The sequence below is a fragment of the Cynocephalus volans genome, chromosome 16, assembly GCF_027409185.1.
Source record: "Cynocephalus volans isolate mCynVol1 chromosome 16, mCynVol1.pri, whole genome shotgun sequence".
NCBI lineage: Eukaryota > Metazoa > Chordata > Mammalia > Dermoptera > Cynocephalidae > Cynocephalus > Cynocephalus volans.
The window spans coordinates 38,493,195-38,514,266 of record NC_084475.1 but is presented as its reverse complement, the minus strand read 5'-3'; the positions used below and the strand labels follow the sequence as shown (position 1 = coordinate 38,514,266).

Below are 21,072 nucleotides of genomic sequence, written 5' to 3'. Positions count from 1 at the left end.
TTTAATCTCAAGGTTTCTTTTTAAGTAGGTAAAGTGCCCTCAAAATACTATGGGGGATCAGGGATGAGTCAAGATAAATAAGCAGTGATGCTGGAGTTGGGATCAGGGAACAGTTGCCCCTGGTCCAGATGAACTGGAGAAGTAAGTGTAAGATCAAGACCTGGAAATGTACATGGGCTCCCCATTGAGGAAGGTCTACAATGGTAGATTGAGGAATATGTGCCTTCCTTCCTTTACCTCCTCTGCTACAATTTCAACCTGTAACTTTGCCATCTTTAAATTTATTACCATGCCTTCAACATTTCCAATTATTTTGTCTACAATAAATCCTGAACACAGGGTTGACTTTCCCCTACCTCAATGAGGGATTTGCAGAATGTAAACTTTTCCTATTCTGTCTATAAAAAACAAAGAAAAAGTATATATTTATTTACCTAGTGTTAAAAAGATCAAGAAAAATTAAATTTGCTTTTCCATCATTTCAATTCTGTATGTAAATGTGTCTTCTTACTGGAGTGACTAATTAGGATTATAAAATAGTCAAATTACCCTGACCTCACTATTTAGAAACCTCTTTTGCTTCTCTGTCTCCAGAGAGCTGAAAAAGTAATCACTCCTCAAAACCCAGAGGAAGTTCTAGCACCAATTTGGATGTCACTCTTTCTTCCTGTGAACCCCCTTACAACACTTAATACAAGTCTTAGTGACCTATCACATCCTGCCTTGCTTCTTACTTGTGTCAGCAGCTTTATAAGACAGGGTTATGCTCACCTCTATACTGTACATCATTAAAAAGCATGCATTATTTTTGCATTACACATCTAACAATGTCACATAATCTAATAGAATGACTCAAGAATTTTTTTGCTTGATTTTAATACTTTCTTTTGCTTGGGACAGAAAATCATAATAAATGTGAGTCCATTCTTCCAAAGTCCACCTTTCGGGCTGCTCTCTCTCTTTCTTTCCTCCTTTTTTTCCTCATAATGTCCATGCTTGCCTTTTTCTTTAACCTTTTGGCCACACTGGGGCCTGAGAGGCAGAAAATTTAGAGTAGATGAACAGTAACACTAAGGGAAGCTGAGTTTCTGTCTCCTTTTCAGAATGTTCAGGAAAGAGAGAAAGCCCCAAATAAGGAGCTAAGGGTGAGGCTCTGCTATTTGATTTTTATCATCTACAGGATAAAATTACATTCATTCATACAAATCACTGTGGCCTAATTTATACTTCACATCATAAACTTTACTAATCATATGACAAATTCTCAGTGGCCATATTTCTCAGAGAAGGTAACGAACACACTAAAAGTTTATTCTAGTCCTTCTGAGTTTGTAATAGGTATTTCGTTTCATCTAAACCACATCTGCTTATGTTCTATAAACATATTTGAAGGCTAGAATAAGGAACAAATCATTATAAAGAACTTTTGTTTTAAGGAAGTGTCGGCTCAAGAATAGTTACATAAAACATGCTTCTGATAGCTGGAGATGTAGACTTTCTTCACTACTGGACTGAGTAAATGATATTACCTCTGTCGATCCTGTGAAGGCCACTTTGTCTATATCCATGTGATAAGAAATGGCTGCCCCTGCAGTGGGCCCATAACCAGGGACAATATTCACTACTCCAGGAGGAAACCCTGCCTAAAAGGTAAAAAGAAAAAAAAAATTACAACAGAACTAAGAATTTAATTCACAAAAGATGAGAGTATGAGATCGAGGCTGCCTCTTTATGCTAATATGATGAGTTTCTCTACCAAGAAAAAAAAATTCACGTAAGTGGTTTTATTTTTTTCTTCTTCTTTTTATTTTCATTTCTTAGCTCACATAAAAATTACTTCAAGGGTTGCATTATTAAGGAACCATTTATCCTCGGGTTAAGTCCATACTTTATGGATCATTGCTTCAATGACGGCTGTCTCAAATTTCACAGTAGTCACTCAAAAAGATTGTATGTATACAAGCGTCTGGTAAATTACTTAGGTAGAAGGAAAGCAGTGCGTTTATTATCCCCATCAGCAAAAATAAGAAGCTAAAGAGACCTTGCATTTTTAGTTTTTAGCTGCTGAGTGCTCAGGGTGTAACAGCTGAGTTTCAAATCCCTGTTGGCATTATTTAATCAGTAAAATGTTAGGTAAGTATAGTCATCCCATTCATGATTAAACTTTAATCATGAATTAATTTCAATGCCAGTTGAATTCAGATAGAAAGCAGTGTGGCAACTGAGTGGGCATATTAAAATTTCATGTCATTTGCATCAAAATGCCTCATTTTGGCATCTCTTTTGCCTGTTTTTAATTTGAAATATAGAATTTTTGGAGATGGGTAAAGATTTTCTAAATTTTAAGTTTCTAGTTACTGACACTTGTTTTTTAAGTTTTAGTAAGATATGAAGGACAGGGCTGGCCAGCTTAGCTCTGTTGGTTAGAGCACAGTGTTATAACACCAAGGTCAAATGTTCAGATCCCTGTACAGACCAGCTGCGGGAAAAAGAAAAAAAAAAAAGATACGAAGGACAAAGGACAATTAATTGTTTGCAAGAAAAAAAAATATTAACACAATTTGGATAGTTGATGGAGATAAGTTTCATGTGCTTTTTTTTTTTTTTTGCCACTTTTGAACAGAAAGACAAATGCAAAGGAAATCATAATAGAAAAGTGAATATAAATATAGCCACTCATGGGTAGATGTGTTTAGAAATAATATGGCTCAATATTACAAACAAGCATACCGGCACAGAGGCCTCCCACCTTCATATAGACTAGTTTAAACAAATTTGCAGAAACTGCTAGGCTGTTAGCAGTAGTTACAAACCAATTTAATGTTTCAATTTTTTAAAAATAAATATAAAATTTTATTAGACAGAAAACATTTGCATTAGTTGTTTGCGAATTAATTGTTTTAAGCTAAAAAGTTCCATATTCTTTTTTTTTATTAAATGTATTGATTACACATATTTATGCAGTACTGAGCTATACTTCAAAACATGTATACAATGTGTGATGATCAAATCAGGGTAAGTTGCATATTCATCACTGCAAAACTTAATCATTCTTTGTGAAGTGAACATTTGATCTCTCTTCTAGCCATTTGACAACATGCAGTAAATTATTAATTACAGATGCCTAGCTCATTTGTACACCAATGGAACTTATTTTTCCTATCAGGCTGTAATTTTGTGTCCATTAACCAACCTAAACAATGCTATACTAATTTCAACATGAATTTATGTTCGTGAGAGTTGTACAAAAGAAACATAAAAGTGATCACCAAGTGACTGTTTGACACCAAGTCTTTGAGCCTTTGTGTGCATTTGTGCAGAGACTCTTCTGGGTTGACTGCCAGAAATCCCAGCCAGCAGCTGTGCTAAATGCATCCTCATTGCAGGACAGGAGACATTTGTAAATAATGTACTTTATAGTAGCACCAAATGAGATCTTCCTGTTGTAAATTAGGACTCCAGTTCTTGTGCATATTTCGATTCAGGAATCTTACCTCTTTTATTAAAGATGCCACATGAAGAGCAGTGAGGGGAGTTTGCTCTGCTGGTTTGACAACCACTGTGTTTCCACAGCTGAGGGCAGGCCCTATCTTCCAAATGAACATAACCAACGGGAAATTCCACTAGAAGGAAATATATAACAATAGATTCTTTGTATTGCTGAAAGGCACATTTGCTAATCTCAGTTCTACATTATATACTTCCTGTAGATGTTAAATAATAATTGTAGTAATTCTGTGTAATCATTTGGTGAATTCTACTTAAGCAAGTAGTAAATGCTGAAAAAAGTTCTAAATAACTCAGACATGGGTAGGGGGCTGGAGAGAACCCCAAATTTTATCAAATGCTGTTATTTTGAGTTCTTTTTCTACCAGGAAAGAAAAAAAAAATCACTTCATGAGTTAGCTTATTATTAAGTATATTGTAAGTTATCTGTAAGTGCTTAAAAAGTGTGATTATTCCACCCTTCCTGTAGGTCATTAATGGCAATTCTTTACCCAATATTATTATTTAGTAGCATTTATTTCTAGGACAAATATCTTATTAAAGACAAATATGTCTAGGGTCCAGAGGCCGAGTGCTTGGGTACAAATCTCATTTCAATCACTGACCAGCCATGTGAACTCAGACAATTTATCTGCTCTCTGTGTATGATTATTTCAACTGTAACTGCTGATAATAACCCTTTCTAACTCAGAAAGTTGTCCTGAAGATTAATCAAGAAAGTGGGCTGAGTACTTAACACAGAGACTAGTTTATAATAGCCACGCAGTACATATTAATTACTGTTAGTGTTTAGGGTTATGTAGTTTTTATGGATTTTTATTGGGATTTTTGAGCTAATGAGCAATTTTATTAAAAATGTTTATATGGATACATTTCAATCTCATCGGAGCAAAAGACAAGTTATTACCACTTCCTCGTCTAAGAACTTAAGGACACTTCACCATTTTTTTATTTGGCCTTTTTAAGCATGTTGGAAAGTAAAATCAGTTAGACAGTCTGCAATACTCTAGTATTATTTTTTCTTTTTTAATTAAAAAAAATATCTTTCAGGATTTAAACACTCTGGTTGCTACTATTCTCCACGACGAGAAGTCTCAACAAAGGGATAAAGGGAACTGGAGAGTGATAGGCCATACTACGTTTCACAAAAACAGTGTCCTGCTGCAGATGTGCCAGTGATGAGCACTTTGCCATATACATGTGAAGCATGGTTCTTAAAAAAAGTCCAAAGTGCAACTTTTTAAAAACAACCCACAGAGTAAAAGATTAAGATTTGTTGATAACTGTAATATCGAAAAACACTCAAGAGAGATGCCAGGTTTCTGGACTACCTAATTCATATCCAAGAAGTTCAACCACAGAGAGACCAGGATCAACAAGTCCTACATTTGCTACACATTTGACAAATAGATAAGCATCCATTTGTGTTGCAAAAGGCTTCATCATTAAATCGAATAGAATTAGAACTCTTTTTTGTTGTTGTTTAAATTGAGAATTATATAGGAGACCAACTTACAGGAATGATTTGGCCACACACACCAACAGGTTCAGGTCTTACGTAAGAAAAAAAGTTTCCATCTGGAAAATAAAACACACACAATTATACACAGACAAATGTATTTGTACATTCACAGAATGATGTTTTGGGGATGATGTGAGAGGAAGGTGTAGACAATAATTTTTAGTAAAAGAACATGACTCCAACTATTTATGAAGTGAAAATAGCTCTCAAATAGTAATTTGCAATGTTAGGAACCATACAATTGAGTTAGGTGAAAGTAAAGATGCAAAATTGGAAAAGATTTGGAAGATAATTCTTTCTATCATTATCTTGGAGGGTTGTTTTCTAAATCATCCTTTTTCTCAAAGTTTTTTAAAACAGGGATGAAAAAGGAGGTAGGAGGTCTCTGGCTAAGAGAAGAACCATATTCAGATGTGTTTCTGGAAGCTCAAAATTCTACCAGTAATAGAATTTGATTTTTATTTTTAATTTTTAAAAAATTTTATTATTTACTATTAGCATATTCATTATTACAAATAAGAATTTTTTAAGTAATACAATTTTTAAAATAGCAAAATTTAAAAAGTATGATTTAAAATGTCTCTATGAGTAATAAGCCTTTCCTACTGACTTATTCTAAAATGTTGTTTTTTATTTTGGCTATCAAACAATTAAGCAAATTCTCTTAATCTGTGAAAAAAAAAAAGAAGGAAAAGACTTTTTTTTTTCAATATATATTTGACTGATTCATGTACCTCGAATTCTAATGTGTCATTCTAAGAGTTACAGTTGTCCTTTGTGTTCAGTTCTGTTCCTGTTCCCACAAAAGCCTTCTGGCTATCACAGCAAGAACCTTCCTTATCAAGATCTATCTGTACTTTAAATAGCTTTTCTCATTTTTTCCAAGGGTAAGGGAAGACAGTTACTAAAATAGCCACATTTCTTGATACCAGCATGGTCTCAGTCTCCTCTTTTAACTTTCTTGCTATCACTTTTAACCTTCTGGATGCTCCAATTAGATTGGCAATGCGCATTAGGACCAGTTACATAGGGTGTTGTATTCCGAAAGTCAATGTGTATATGAATAAAATTCTATTCATAATGTTTCCCACATTGATGCTTTTTCATATTTAATATGAAATATTTTTCATATTTCTATCCCTCTATGTACATACCCCACTAAAATAACATATACATACACATTCACACACATGAATTCTTAACTCAGGCTATAAACATAGTCCTTTCTTGCTTTGAAGTTATTTGACACAAATCAAGGTGAATCAGTTTGTTTAATTAGTCTGGTGTAACTATACAGAGTTTGAACAGGCACAGATGACCATAACTGACTCATACTGGAACATGCAAAGAGGCTTAAATAATTACATTATAGAAAGGATATAAATGTCACTATTGGAATAAAACCCAAATAAATAATTTCAGAGGCCAGTTTTGAAAAGTTTGGGCCCTTACAGAGATGGCTTCCTCAAATCAGTAATTGTGACCATAAGCACGTTTTTCCTTGAATATTTTCTAAAATATCCATAGGTATCTCTTCTACATGATTATGTTGAAACAACTTTAAAAGTCATTTGATGAATCTTAACAGAATTTCCAGTTTCAGAACTGCATTGTCTCAAAGTCAAGGGGAAAATAATTTAGCTTTATATGGTTGACATCTTCAAAAGGGAGAGTTCGAAATTTTTCTGCTCTGTAGGAATCTTCTCACTTCTACTCCCAGCCCTGGTGGTTTCCCAAAGCTACTTACCAACTGGTATTGTGCGGCCATGGATCTTGTCAGCCCAGCCTGCACAGTAGCGTAATGTTTTTATGCATCCTCCTAAATCCATCAGATATGCATTGGAGAATAATTTTCCACCATTCATTGACTCCATTGTCTGAAAAAACAGATTAAACTCCAAATCTAAAATTCTGTAACATTTTAGATTTTTAAAAATATAGCCGAAATATTTTAAATAATCATGTACTAGAGAATTTTGGAAATAGAAGAAATCTTAAGTCATCTTGTCTAACCTTCTTTTTTTAAAAAGGAGACTACAAAAAGAGTTAAAATGACTTGCTTGAAGTCATACAGCCAGATTCCTATGCAAAGAGTAGTGAGATTCTGGTATCCAAACCCTAGGCCTCTTCCTATTGAATTCTGAATGTCCTCCAGCTAGCCACCTTTCTGGGAATTGGTCACAATTTGAAATCTACACAGCCAGTGAGATAGTACCTAGTCTCCTTAGTTCAGAGTTCCAATAAGATTTCATTTGTTGTGTGATCTGTTAGTGTAGTCACTAACACTAAATTATCAACTGTGGGTGATAATTTAGTGTTAGTGACTACTAATAATGCGTTAATAATCATTTTCAATTTTTGCATTTCACCTGGATATAACCAAACTACTCACACACACTTAAGTAACACCTGGCTCTTTAATCCATGAATTTTCTTCAGCACAATATTTAATTATAAAACTCCCAGTTCTGCCACTATTATAATAATTAGCCTTTGAATGGTCAGGCTACAAAGCTCAAGATTTTCTAGTCTAGTGCCCTAACTGTGACAGGATGATCTATTTCCTCTTTACCTGATTTTCTTAAGCAGAACTTTAAAGTGCTCTTTAGGATCTAATGTTCTGCTGGGATGGTCACCTGGCAGAAACACACAGGTGATACACTGTTAAAGCTGTCCTGCCTCTGTATTATACTGCCTACCATCTCAATACTGAATCAAATCTGATTTTTGTATGCTTGCACTTTTTCCCCCATGGGGTCTTATGCTGACAGAGGCAGTCAACACTCTGTAATCCACAGGGCAGATAAATGGGGGAAGTCAAATTTTACTATCTTCTGCTTTCTTCCTACAGAACATTTTGTTCATATAATTTTATAGCACACATCTTCTGGTTCCATATTTTTGTATATTTTGAATTATGCTGAATCTTTGACAGAGTAATACATGGTCCTTTGATTAACTATAATTGCTGATGTTGATTTTTTTAAAAAAATGTAGGCCTCTTTGTTACTTCCATTTTAAGATTTTAAAGGTAATAAAAAATTATTCTGAAACCTGATCTAGGTAGTGGTTTGTGTTAAATTGGCTTCATGATAATGCCCAACTGAGAAGACAAAAATAAATATCTCCCCTACCCATCTTATGTGTTGACTCATCTAACTGCTAAACTGTAAAAAAATAAACAAAAAAACCCAAAACAAAACAAACATACCAGTATACATAAAAATGCAATTTTTATAAACACATCAATGATTGGATTTTTTTTTCTTTTTCTTTTTTTTTTTGCCTTTTTCACCTATAACAAGAACATCATTTAATTATGACCGTTGTGAACAGACACATTTCAGGAAGGGAAAAAAATAGCTCTTTATTAAATATATTGGTGGGCTAGAATAAGGAGAAATAAGATTTATTTTAGAGAAATATTTTGGGTACCCTTTAACAAACTTGATAGATTTTCCACTGAAAGAGTTCAGTGGTCAAGTAAGTTTGAGAAACCCAGTACATCATTGTAGGAGATTTACACTGTACTCCTTGACCTTTTTAAAGGTTCTAAGAGTTCTAGAGTAAAGGAAAGAAATTTCTTTAATTTGGTTTAACTCAGGGTTTGCCAAAGTTAGGCTGTGGAATCTATTGTGGGAGCAGAAATTAACATTATACATAACTGAAGGGCAGATTACTATTTGAGAACAAACTCCATGGTTAACAGTCCTACATAAGGGCTGGGGGATGACGTTTTCATTTTGCTGTAGGGAACATATAGTGATCACTAAAACCTAAATGACTTGCCAGTTCAACCAACTAATGCTTTTGAGAGCTTTTGCTACCCATTCAGTTTGGTTAATACTCACTGCCAGCAGCAGACGATCTCTTTCAATTAAATCAGCCAACTTGTATAGTAACCGCCCCCTCTCGGAAGCATCCATAGTACGCCATGGAGAACCGATTTGAAAAGCTTGTCTTGCAGCCTTCACTGCTTTGTCAACATCCTCCTGTGAGTCAAAGGGAATTCAATTCAGTAAGCTAAGTATATCGGGTTAGCAAATCCAACAGCAACAACCCTATAAAATAGACTGAAGCTCTTCATAACCAGGCATTGTGTCTCCATTAGCCCACGGTCTAGCACATTGTATACACTGGACTGCAGAATGCTGGAATTATAACTGCTGAATAATCTTAGCATGATGAACCTCACATTCCTAGCACATGTTCCTAGAATATAACTATAATAATATTTTAATAGATGTTATTATTTGAGTGCTTACCCTATTTCAAGCAATGTTGTAGTAACTTTACACATGAATCATTTAATTCTCAATATTTTTACAGGACAGGTATGTTTCCCATTTCACAGATGAAACTGAAGCACAGAGAGAAAGGAGATTTGCCCAAGGTCAACAACTACAAGTAGCTGAACTGAGTTTTAAACAGAGCCGGACTGTGGATCTCTTGCTGTTCACGACACATTTGGTGACTGGATTACAAGGGTTCCAGGCAAAGCTCACGATCCAACATAGCTAATATCTTCTTGGGTGTCTGGGGACTCTACAGCCTGTCCACTCTCATGAAGAGCCTATTGAAGGGTGAATAAGAACTTTTCCTTGCTGCTGAAGAGTAACCATTGTAAACATGTGCTTCTTCCTTTTGTGCAGAGGGAAACAGCATGGGGTAGAGGAACTGGTATAGAGAAGGGTCTGCATGTGACAACCCTGCATTTCCCACCTGGGTACAAAGAGATCCCTTTTAATCACTCACAAGGCAAAGAAGTCAGTTTCTTCTTCTTGACTATGGCCCACTAATCAGAAGTCACAGAAGAAAGGGATGCCACACTCAGTCGAGCCTCCTTGCTGTCACCACGTTACCTTCACACATGCTTTCTTCTCTGTTGTGTTTTTCTAAACCAGGTGTGCTCCTCTGGTCTTTCCTCATCTGCCTTGGTTATAAACATTGCCCTGGCTGCTTTGCTCCCCCACAGATCCCTATCCCAAACTCTTCTGAGCTCCTATAGAAAGAATCTACCTACTACAAAAACCATGGCCTCTTTTATTACTAATTCTTGTGTCCTTTTTCTTCCCGTCCTAATCAAATCAGTTGTAAATACCTTAAACACATAGATCTTTCTAATGTTCTTTTGTACATAGTACTGACCACTGCATGGAACTATGTATGTTCCACAAATCATGACTGCATCACCGGGTGTGTATGTGTTTGTGAGTGTGTATGAGTGTGTGTGTGTGTATGTATGAAATTACCCTAATTTTGTTTTAAATTGCTCACAATTAAGCTGAATACCATCCAAGGATGACACTTTCCCCTTGGAGAGGCATGGACCTCAAATTAATATCCCCCTGAAGGCTGTATTCAATGAAGAATCTCCAAACTTAGAAGCCTGTAAACTAAAATACAAATAAATAAACTATTTTTACAGTATTTATCACCAAACTAAATTGGTCTGGGGAAAGAGGGATATTTTAGAAGTGTAATTTGGTCTGATTAAGTGATAATATTTACTGACCATAAGCAAAGATTCACTGTAATATATCACACACTGGTATATTTCATTCTCTAACTTTTGAGAGAAAGATGAGAATATATAAAATATATGCATTTATTGCTTGCCTTTCGTGAGAAATACATATACAGTGTATATTTTGGGCATTCAGTTAATCACATTGTTTCCTTATATTTTATGCCATAGATTCTAACCTTTTCCAAGTTAAATTCAGAGAGCACTGCTTGGAGGGGAAAAAAAAAAAAAAAAGCAAACACCAAGAATCTGAGATTGCCAGAATGATCTGTGGATAGCACAGCTTATAAAATATATGCTGGTCTGTGTTTAAACAGCTCTGTATGACACAGCTTTCATTTGGATCCTTCTGTTCAGTGTTCTGCCATTGGCCTTAGCCAAATATGGGCTATCACAGGCATGCTGGCTTCCCAATAGGAGATGAAGAAACTGGCGTCAAGACAAATAACTCTGCCATATGGAAAACACGTCCCTGGAGAATGCTGCTATAAATAAAGATGTTCTTGGGGTTATGCCCTTTGGATCACACTCCTCCTTCTCTCACATCTTATATTTAATCTTGCAGGAGCAGAAATACATTAATGGTAGTCAATATATAGTTTGGAACAAAACAACTGAGACTTGATTTCTGATTTCTCCTTATTAGCTATGTAAACTTTGAGGCATCCAACCATCCATCCATCCATCCATCCATCTATCCGTCCATCCGTCTATCCGTCCATCCGTCCATCCGTCCATCCATCCATCCATCCATCCATCTTTCTAAAGATTTGGTAAATGCTTCATTCTGCAACATTCTTATCAGCAATGTGCTAATGATAAAATAGTGATGTTAGGAGATTACCCTTTTGAAATATTTAATCAAATGGAAGAAACATATGATGAAATCATCACCCCAATTATTATTATAAACTATGAAAAATATTCTAAAGTGAAATATGTTGTGACAAGACTTCTCTGAAGTTGTTTTTTATCTTTAAAATAGGGGTAAGTTACATCACTGGGTTGTCTTAAGGATTAAATAACATTTAAAGCACATTTTTTTATGTGACAGACATTAAGTGTTCATTAAATGGTGGCAATTGTTGTATTCCTAGCAATCAAAACAACCTTAAAATAACTCCCAGCAGCCCTCGTATATTTTAATCCTTCCTTTTAGTTTTCACTGCCCTGTACTATTTTAGGCATTTATTATTTCATATTGTTAACAGCCTTTCCAAGTTCATTCCCTTCCCTCCCCAAACTGTCTTGCCAATTACAACAGGCTAATGTTCCTTAAATAATTTTATCTTATCACTTTCCCTTTCAAATGTTTCCAACTATTCCCTTATTTCTAAAGTCTCAAGGCCAAACTCCTCTGCCTGATTTTCCACCTCACCTATCCAAACTTAGTGTTCTCATCTTTTCTATTCTATCTGACCCAGGTCCCTCTCACCTTTTCTCCTGTACTTCTCTTTGCTTAGAATGTTCTACCATCACACCACTTTACTTTCAAAATCCTACACATTCTTTAAGACTTAGCTCAAATATTACAACCTACCTAAACTCTCACCAGACTAATCCAGCTTGATGATAGCTACTAGCTATGAGTCGATTAAGCTCCAGGCACTAAGTTAAGTCCTTTACAGCTCCACAGTTGCTACTATAGTTAAATGTCGTGGACCTTGTTTTAGAGCGAGTAGACTATGGCTCACAAAACCCAGCAGATAGTAGAATGAAAATTTGATCCCACATCTGACTTCAAAATCTATTCACATAGTTCTGCAAGGCTGCTTTCATAATGAGCTCCCTTGCAATGAATATTTACTGCTATGTGCATTATAAACTATAATAGTTCTTACTATTAAGGGCCTACAATAGGCAGTTAAATAATATTTAATAATTTAGTTACCTATCTTATAAACTCATCATGTTACATTGACTTCATATAAGGATACGCCTTCTATAATTAAATTACTTGTAATTTATGTAACCATTTTTTAACAGATTCCACGATATAACAAAATGTTTACATTATTCAAAATTACTAGGCATAAGAGGTTTTGTTTGTTTTAATTTCAGGACTAGCATTTCTTGGATTTTTTTCTAAGACTGGCATTTCCAGAGATAGAATTTTTGAATTAACTAGAAAGCAATTTAGTATATTAATTCGGATTTCCCATCATCACTGACACTTTTGACTGTAGTATTTGAAGTGTTCCTTTTTTTTTTTTTATTTTTTTTTATTTTGTTGATATACATTGTAGCTGATTATTGCTCCCCTTCACCAAAACCTCCCTCCCTTCTCCCTCCCCCCCTCCCCCCCAACAATGTCCTTTCTGTTTGCTTGTTGTATCAACTTCAAATAGTTGTGGTTGTTATATCTTCTTCCCCCCCCCCCCCCCCCCCCCCCCCGGTTTGTGTGTGTGTTGAAGTGTTCCTTTTTTGAAGAAAGGACCCACAAGCTGAATGTACGGACGACAATTCAAATGATGAGATATCAAACGCCTCTTAAGCACAGTCCAGGAGGGACTGAACTCTTCATTCACTCCCAGATAGTACATTTCCATATCAAATTCATTCAGAGATGGAGAAAATAGTTATCAGACCAGTTTTACTTTTACACCTGTCATAGGCACTTACTCTAATGGACATTTACTTTTATCCCCACCAATTAGTTTTTAGGTCACGCTTTAGTATTAAAAGCAGTTTTTGGAATTAGTCAATATCAATTGACTGAAAGAGCCACTGAAGTGAAAAGAAAACAGTTCCCACCCACGTCTGTCCTTTGCTTTGTGACCTCCATTTGTTCTTGCCCCTTCTCCTGTCTTTATAATGCCACTGAAAGGCGGTATATAGCCCATTGTCAGCTCCATTGTACTCATAAATTTAATCCCTAAAACCTTTTGGCTCATTATCTAAAGAGTTAGTTCCAGAATATTAGGTTTACTGTGACTATGTACTTTACTAGATTTGTACCTTTCACCGAGCAATGTCATTAGAGTTTACTATAGGCTTGTGGGCAAAATTATGACAACAGCCATAATGATTTAGAGACAAAAATTTCTGGATAATTCCAAAATAAAATATAACTATACGAGTGCCAGATGTTAAGCAAACAGTTGCTTACTATGAAAAGTTTGTATTATAAACAATTTAGTTTGAGAGATCAAATGTTCAGCCAATTTGATTAGCGTTGTGACCTGATTTGAAGCTTTGCTGGATGTTAATGAGGCTTCTTGATCAAGAGCAAGAGTAATTGTCAATAAGAACAGAGCAAATGGAGGGAAAACATTTCTAAGGCTTTTGGTGTGATCATCAGTTTTCTTTTCTTCCTTTAAGAAGAAGATAAATCCCACAAAGTATGCCAGGAAAAGTCTTCAGACTGCCTGACAATTTTTCAGCTGGAACACCAGGCATAGATTTTTTTTTTTTTTTTTTTTTTTTTTTTTTTTTACTGCTGAAACTAATCCCAGTGGCAAAGCAAGATGTTCAGCTTGGAAGCCAGTGCCAAAGCTCAATGTCCAAAGCTCCACAGCAAAAACATCAAGAATATTTTTCCTTTTGTTAATTGCAAACTGCAAACAGATCTGCAGTCTCTCTCTCAGTGGCATTTATACCTATGAAGAGAGAGAGCAGGCAGCTTTCAGGAGCTCACTCTGTCCTCACCTTGTCCTTTATTGCTTTTCTCACCTCCCCAGGCTTGCTAGAGTGACTCAAGCAACTAGAGGGACATTTAAGGTAAAGCAGTGGTGAATGGATCTCTAGAAGTTTTTGATAAAAGGTATTCATTCCTCCTTGTTGAATGTGAAAAATGAATTTATTATCTCTTTCTATCTTACATTACAGAGATTTAAAGCTTGATAAGTCTGGACAACCAAATACCAGAAAATTTATTTCAAATTAGACTTAAAAACACATACACTTTTTTAGGTATGTGTTCAGATAAAAATTCTGAAGGCTTTTACTATCTTATCCCCAGGCTATTTAATATTACCCTATCTTACTTTTATTGTGATTACAAGTAAAGTAGTAACCCTCCCAGTCTCAGGCCATGGGGTCAGACGGACAACATCTGAATGCTGATTTCACTATTTATTAGCTATGTCACCTCGAGTAAATTACTCAAACTTTTAAATCTGCCACTTCAACATCATTTGTAAAAGTCGCTAACAATAGTTTGCTCCCCATTAGGCTGATTCAAATATAAATTAAAACTGTATTTAGAATTTTAAAAAATTATCACCAAATGAAAGTTGGTTTTCATTGTTACTGTTATTAGCTAGAGAGTAGCAATACTTTTAATTTGTTATTCAATTTAAATCATTTAAAAATAGTTTAAGGTATTAATGAATATTAATTCAATGATTTTTAATGAAATATCTTGGTAATATATTGTTCGAAAAGTCCTATATTAATTTTAGTTTTAGTTTCCTCTTGTAACTTGAAAAGAACAATTTTATATGAATAAAGCATTTCTGTCTCTTTTAAACTTATGATCAATTCTTTCTTATGCAGTTTGTTTGTATAATAAATTTAGGCACTATTTCAACTGAAAAACAAATAAAGAAAAAATAATGTGAAAAAGTCATCACAACACTCAGAAGCACAGGCTCGTCACCATTACATGACTACTGAGTGCCCTGTATATACCAAGGACAACTTGGTATATACAGGGCACTGTAAATACCCCAGACTGCCCCCAAAGCCATATTTTCATGTCATGTCTTCTTAAAGTTGCCGTGGGGTTTGGGAGCTCAGAATAATGACAAGGAACAAAGAGACCTGGCATAAAATGAAACTAGTGTTCAGAAACTAACCTTATCTCCTTCTTCTACTTGGCAGAGTTTCTCTTCAGTTGCAGGATTAAAGACAGGAAATTTTTTGCCACTCACTGAATTATGCCATTCATTGTTTATGAAGATCTGTAGGGATGAAGAGAAAATTGGTAAAAAGTCATTTAAATATACAGCAAAGTTTGGAAACTTTATAAGCTTAAACTAAAGCATTACACAATGCCTAAATGAAGAATATCCCTTACCCCTCAAAAACTCTTTGGCTGTTTAAGATATTTTACACATACATATGCACACACGCACTAAAATAAAGTGATGCTTGTAAGTTTCACAAAGGTTTGCAGTCATTTCAACACTAGAAAATACAGACTGGAGAAAACAATCTAGAAAATGATGCTTTTACCTGGAAGAGCCATTAATTTGAGGCAAGAGCAGAGCCTTTGGTGGACTTGATCTTCATAAATCATTGCTTCTAAATTTCCACTTCAGATTTTGAATATACTCATTTTGGGCTACTGGTGATTTGGTATCAAAAGTGACTATTTTTGGATCTTTTATTTTATTGTTTTAAAGCTAGCTTGGGGGGAGCACTTTAAAAGAAGTTTCCTTAGGAAAAGTTGGCTAGGAATATTTTTCATTGACCTTTTAAAAGCATAGTGGTTTCATTCTCCTTTTTAAAAGACAACCTAATAATTTATTTGTCCTCAAGTGAAATCAGCTACTAGACTTTTTAGTGATCCCTAAGAGAAAAAGCCATACCTCCAAAGAAACAGAGGGGTCTAGAAAACATGGAATTTTGGTCTGTGTGTACTATAAAAGAATAGAAGTATTAAGAAGCATCAATATGTCATTCAAAAAGTCTCAGTTTTGACTTTTGCTTCCTTGAATTTGCATATCATTAAGGAACCAGCTTTGATATTTTATTCACCTTTCAGTAGACAAAAATATTTGACACAGCCAAATTAAGAAATACGTCTTTTGTGATGAATAAAGCTATGTTCTGTTTCTGACAAAAGCTAGGATTTCCTTTCTCTCTTTTCATCCCTTTATTTCTTGTTTATTCCCTTTTTTCTTATTTATTATTAAAGTATGAAAACAATCATAAGTATAGTGTGCAATGTTACATATTACAACTTTCTCTTAAACTTACGACAAAATGAACTAGTTCATTTAATTTTGAATCACGGGTATTTGATACATGTAATTTTAAAAGAAGGGTGATATATGTGCTAGTTCATAACATGTAATTTAATTCAGACACCCCTTCTTACTTGATATTTAAAGGTAAGTTAGCAATAGTTTAACTCTGAAGAAGTATGTATTGGAACACTGCCCCCCCAACGAGGTTTAAACCAGTTGCTATACTAAACTCAAATCACTTAATTATTAAAAATTTCCTGGTAACGTCTATCAAAATCATATATTGTTAGATTAGTTACTTATATTGTGCATATTTGACATAAAAGCAGTCTTTTAAATTAACTTAACATTTTCACTAAGTTAGATACTCTATTATGCAGCATCTACAACACTGCTTATAATTTTACCAAATTAATAAAATGTATATTACTATGTATCCTTAAATGTTTGGATAATTAATTCATTCTGTATTTACAAGATTATTTAGACAAAAATATTTCCTTAGTTTCCAAAACTACTATTGTGAAATTTGTCCCTTTTAAATACTCATTTTTAAATGTCTGCCTTTCCTTTCCAGCTGTAAGCTCCGTAAGGTCAAGGACTATGTTTCCCGGTTTTCTGGTTTATCCTCAGTGTCCAACACAATCCCAGCCCTCAAGTGATTTTAGCCTCAGTAAATTGTTATTGAATAAAAACTTAGAATTGAATCAGAGAACCTACAAAGAGTCAACTAGTCACGGATAAGACCCATAGTATTCCCACGAGCATACTATATTCGTGATTTGCTGCAAGATGGGAGGAGGATCAGCCTCCTTGTTTGCCTGTTCACACCAACAAGTATTCAACATAACATAAAAATACAACAAAACAGCATCATCCTATATAGTTGAAGGAGTTCAAAAGAATTGTAGTGCTAGCCTGGAACTGACTGAAAAAAGATGTGGGCATGAATAAGTAAAGGGTGAAGGGGTCCAAAGCAGGTCAGATGAGGAGACTAAATGTGCAGAGACATATATGGGGGTAGGAGAAAGAATGGAAGTATCAGGAAAATCCTTGTATTCTCATTGAATACAGATAAAGATGATAAAATTCATCATAGTATCCTTCGAGAAAAAACACTAGCATCTTAGTTCGACTGGGAGAAAGATAACTTCAGATTAAAGTGTTGACTTGCTTGATGTCTCAGTGTAAATCAGCACTCTAGCTATCAGAAACACATTTTCCAGTATGCCATAATTCCTCTTAAAGAGTATTTTCTTTGCTTCATCCTTAGCCATTACCACTTAATATTTTTCTTCCCAAGGGATGGCTGGAAACTACCTTCATCAACTTGTCCCAAATTCAGCTCATTGTCATTTCTAGCTTTATGCTGCTCTCACCCCAAACTAAAGTTCTAAAGTTTTTGCTCATTCACATTCTCTCTCCCTGTCTCTCCCTCCTGTGGTTTAGCCCGTTATCTCCTTCTGAAGCTTTCACTAGTTGCCCAATTGGATGTAACCTCTTCTCTTTTCCAGTATAACCTTTTTTTAGTCTACTTCGATTAAATTACTTATGCTCTGCTTTGTGTTACAGTTAAATATCTATATACCAGTCCATGAAATTCCAAACAAAAAACTAGAGACGTCATGGTACCTGCCCTCTATTTTTTTAATCAGCCTTTCACAACCTGCATCAGATTCACTCACACTTGCTAATTCTGCCTTCCCTCTGCCTAAAGATTGTATTGCCTCCTCAGACTTTATATCTCTAAACTGAGAGAACGTACCTAGAACTCCTACATTTTACTATAATACTACTATTATTTTACTATCATTTTAGTAAAATTATACTTCTACAGTATAATACAAGAAAAACGGCATGCGGAACTAATTACATTTTGTTAGGCCTATGGTGAAAATTTCCAGCTCTCACCTGAGTTCTCTTATTCTTAGGTCTGTGATAATTTGTGGATTCGTGCTCTCAATAATATTCTCTCAACACATGAGAGTTTATTTTACTCTCTTCATGTAATCTCTTCTGATGATGGAATCATTACAACATGTATGTACCTTCTAGTTTTATTATCAGAATCTTGTGTCTAAGCTTATGTAAAACTCTGCCTTCAGATTAAAGTCAGTAAATGTCTTGTAAATGAGCATTAACCGAAAGGAACAACACAGGTTTATCTGGCAGCCTACAGGCAACTGAAGTGATCAGCTGTAGATGATTCCAAATTACCAGGAACTGCTCTGCATTATTTAGTTTCAACCTTTAATATAAACATCACCATGAACCCAACTTTTGTTTGAACTTGTGCTCACATTTGCATAATCCTGAACGGTCACTTTTATTTTATCAGAAAAGTGTTTGTCAGATAATGAGTAAGTACTTGAGACATACTCCGGGAGGTACTGTGGGAAAATGCAAGATGAGTTAGCTATGGCCCCTGCTCTCAAGGGGCTTATAGTCTAGAGGACACTGTACTTACTTCAAGACCACCCAGTAAAGAATTAAAGGTGGTAAAATAAAATGGCCAAAGCATTGCTTTAGCCAATAAGTTGCATAGCAGGACTCATAGAAGAAAGGGAAGCAGGCTGGAAGAATACTCCTTGAAGGAAGGAACTGGACTGGTGGGAAAACAATGAGCAAGGGGAGGGACCAACCTTGGGATCTTCATAATACAGCAAAGAGATCGGCCCCAAACAGAGAGTTCCAGTGGAAACAACTCATAGATAAGGTCATAATGTTTTTAAAGGTCTGAAAATGAAGTCAGTTTGTGATGGATCTTGATCCCCAGAGTGAGAAGCTTGAACTCTATCCTGGATGGAATAAGAGAGTGACAGGATCAAATGCATATTTTAGGAATAATGATTTTAAAGTACCTAAAGTTGATCTGGAGTAGAGCAACCAATGTCCAGGAGACTAGCCCAGAGATGACTTTAATAATTCAAGCATGAGGTTAGAAGGCTTTAGAGTTGAGTGATGTAGCAGTAGGGTCTGCAAATTATGAATTACGTACATTCTCCCATTAACAGAGATCCTATAGATTAAAAACAGAACTTAGCATAGATGAAGTGATGATCAAGTTTGCTATAAGGGCCAGGTACTGCACCATTCTTTTCTTTCCCTTTGCTTTGGAGCACTTACTGGTAGGAAGTACCTTATTATCTTTTTTTCTGTTATAATTTTGTCCCAGCTTTACATTTGGCATCGACTTCCTAGTTAACTGCGTGATCAAATGTTTTTGAATAATCACTCTTCCTGTAGCTACATTAAAATGATTACATGGAGAAGTCTAGGCAACTGCAAGTTTGTTGTAATAATTATTAAATCTGTTTTAGGCCCGTTGAAATGATCTTTCATGGCATCAACCTCGTTTTCCATTTACCATTTGCCTTCAGTAAGCTTAGAGGAAAAGGGATGATATAAGTAAAATATTCTTGGGTCCTATTTAACTATTATATTAACTATACTCTAATTATGAATTTTAAATGCAGGGTACTTTCTAATATATATGTATAGTAGACATCAACTTTAAGTTCACATTACTGATTGGAATTTACAGATGCTTACACGTACCCTTGGACTTCAAGTTATTTTTATACAGGCAAACAATCAATGGGAATGTTGAGGCAACTTAAAAACTGATTTTTACTCTAAGTTTCAAATATGTCAGATTTTAAGAGATATATCATATTACCTTTCACACACTAGTGGCTGTTTCCTGGATGCAGTTTAGTGTCCAAGAGGAAGCCATAACTTTAAAAGAAAATATTGCCTTTCCAGAGTAAAAGTTACTATGTCTTAATGTATTTAGCTATAAAGCTAAATTCTAATGTATTTAAAATTCCAAATTCTAATGTATTTAGGTATAAAGCTACAACTAAATGAGTAAATACTTTCTCAAAATATTTCTGGCTTGGATCAAGCTGGATTTGACTAATGGGCAAAATAAAGAACTATTAGCCTTATCTGCTGCTATAAGATTTTGAAGCCTACTGACTAATGCAGAGAGCCCTGACTGCCTCCAACAGATACTCAGGGTGCCCTAAATTCACATTGTCTCTGCAGGGCTGCAACTGGGCCAGCGGCTCTAGGTCCTGTAAGAGAAGCCAATACTTTCTTGGTGGCAGACAGATTTTAACAGATCACATTTTCAATGCACAAAGGATTTCTTTTAAGATATTGCAAAGGAGGGGGAGGGTGATGAGCGTCCCCATTTTATGTCAGCTGTGTGGATTTCCAACCTAAGAGCCTGGGTCACAGCATGGAGAGGGATGGGTGGTGGTGTAAATGCGTAGAGAGTGATGTATGCTGTGAAGGTGTAAGCCTTTTCTCAGCCTTAGAAATCCAAAAGTACCAAAGACCGTGGGGACTAAGGAGAGAAAGAGGTAGGGATGAATATTAAGACAGAGACTGAACAAAAGTCAGGTGGGGTGTTAAACATTTAAAAGAATCAAAGCTAGATCCTCTGGCAACTACTTTCACTCCAAACCCTGAGGCAGCAAAGCAAAACACTGAGACTCAAAGCAGAAAAATATAGGAGGAAATTAAGGAGGAAATAACAGATGGGAGGAACATATCTAACTGCAGCCAAAGGAATGAAAACAAAATGAGAGAAT

The 21,072-nt window shown here is 35.3% G+C and overlaps 1 protein-coding gene across 1 annotated transcript in view; it reads right to left on the bottom strand.

The window, feature by feature from the left end:
* ALDH1A1 (aldehyde dehydrogenase 1 family member A1) overlaps positions 1-21,072 on the bottom strand; it is a 51,221-nt gene that overhangs the window by 23,340 nt on the left and 6,809 nt on the right. Inside the window, exons 2-7 of the mRNA XM_063080436.1 lie at positions 15,356-15,460; positions 8,881-9,021; positions 6,777-6,906; positions 5,024-5,085; positions 3,495-3,623; positions 1,530-1,643 (exon numbers count right to left, since the gene is read on the bottom strand). Coding sequence (XP_062936506.1) covers positions 1,530-1,643; positions 3,495-3,623; positions 5,024-5,085; positions 6,777-6,906; positions 8,881-9,021; positions 15,356-15,460 — 681 coding nt within the window. The remainder of the gene's footprint in view (positions 1-1,529; positions 1,644-3,494; positions 3,624-5,023; positions 5,086-6,776; positions 6,907-8,880; positions 9,022-15,355; positions 15,461-21,072) is intronic.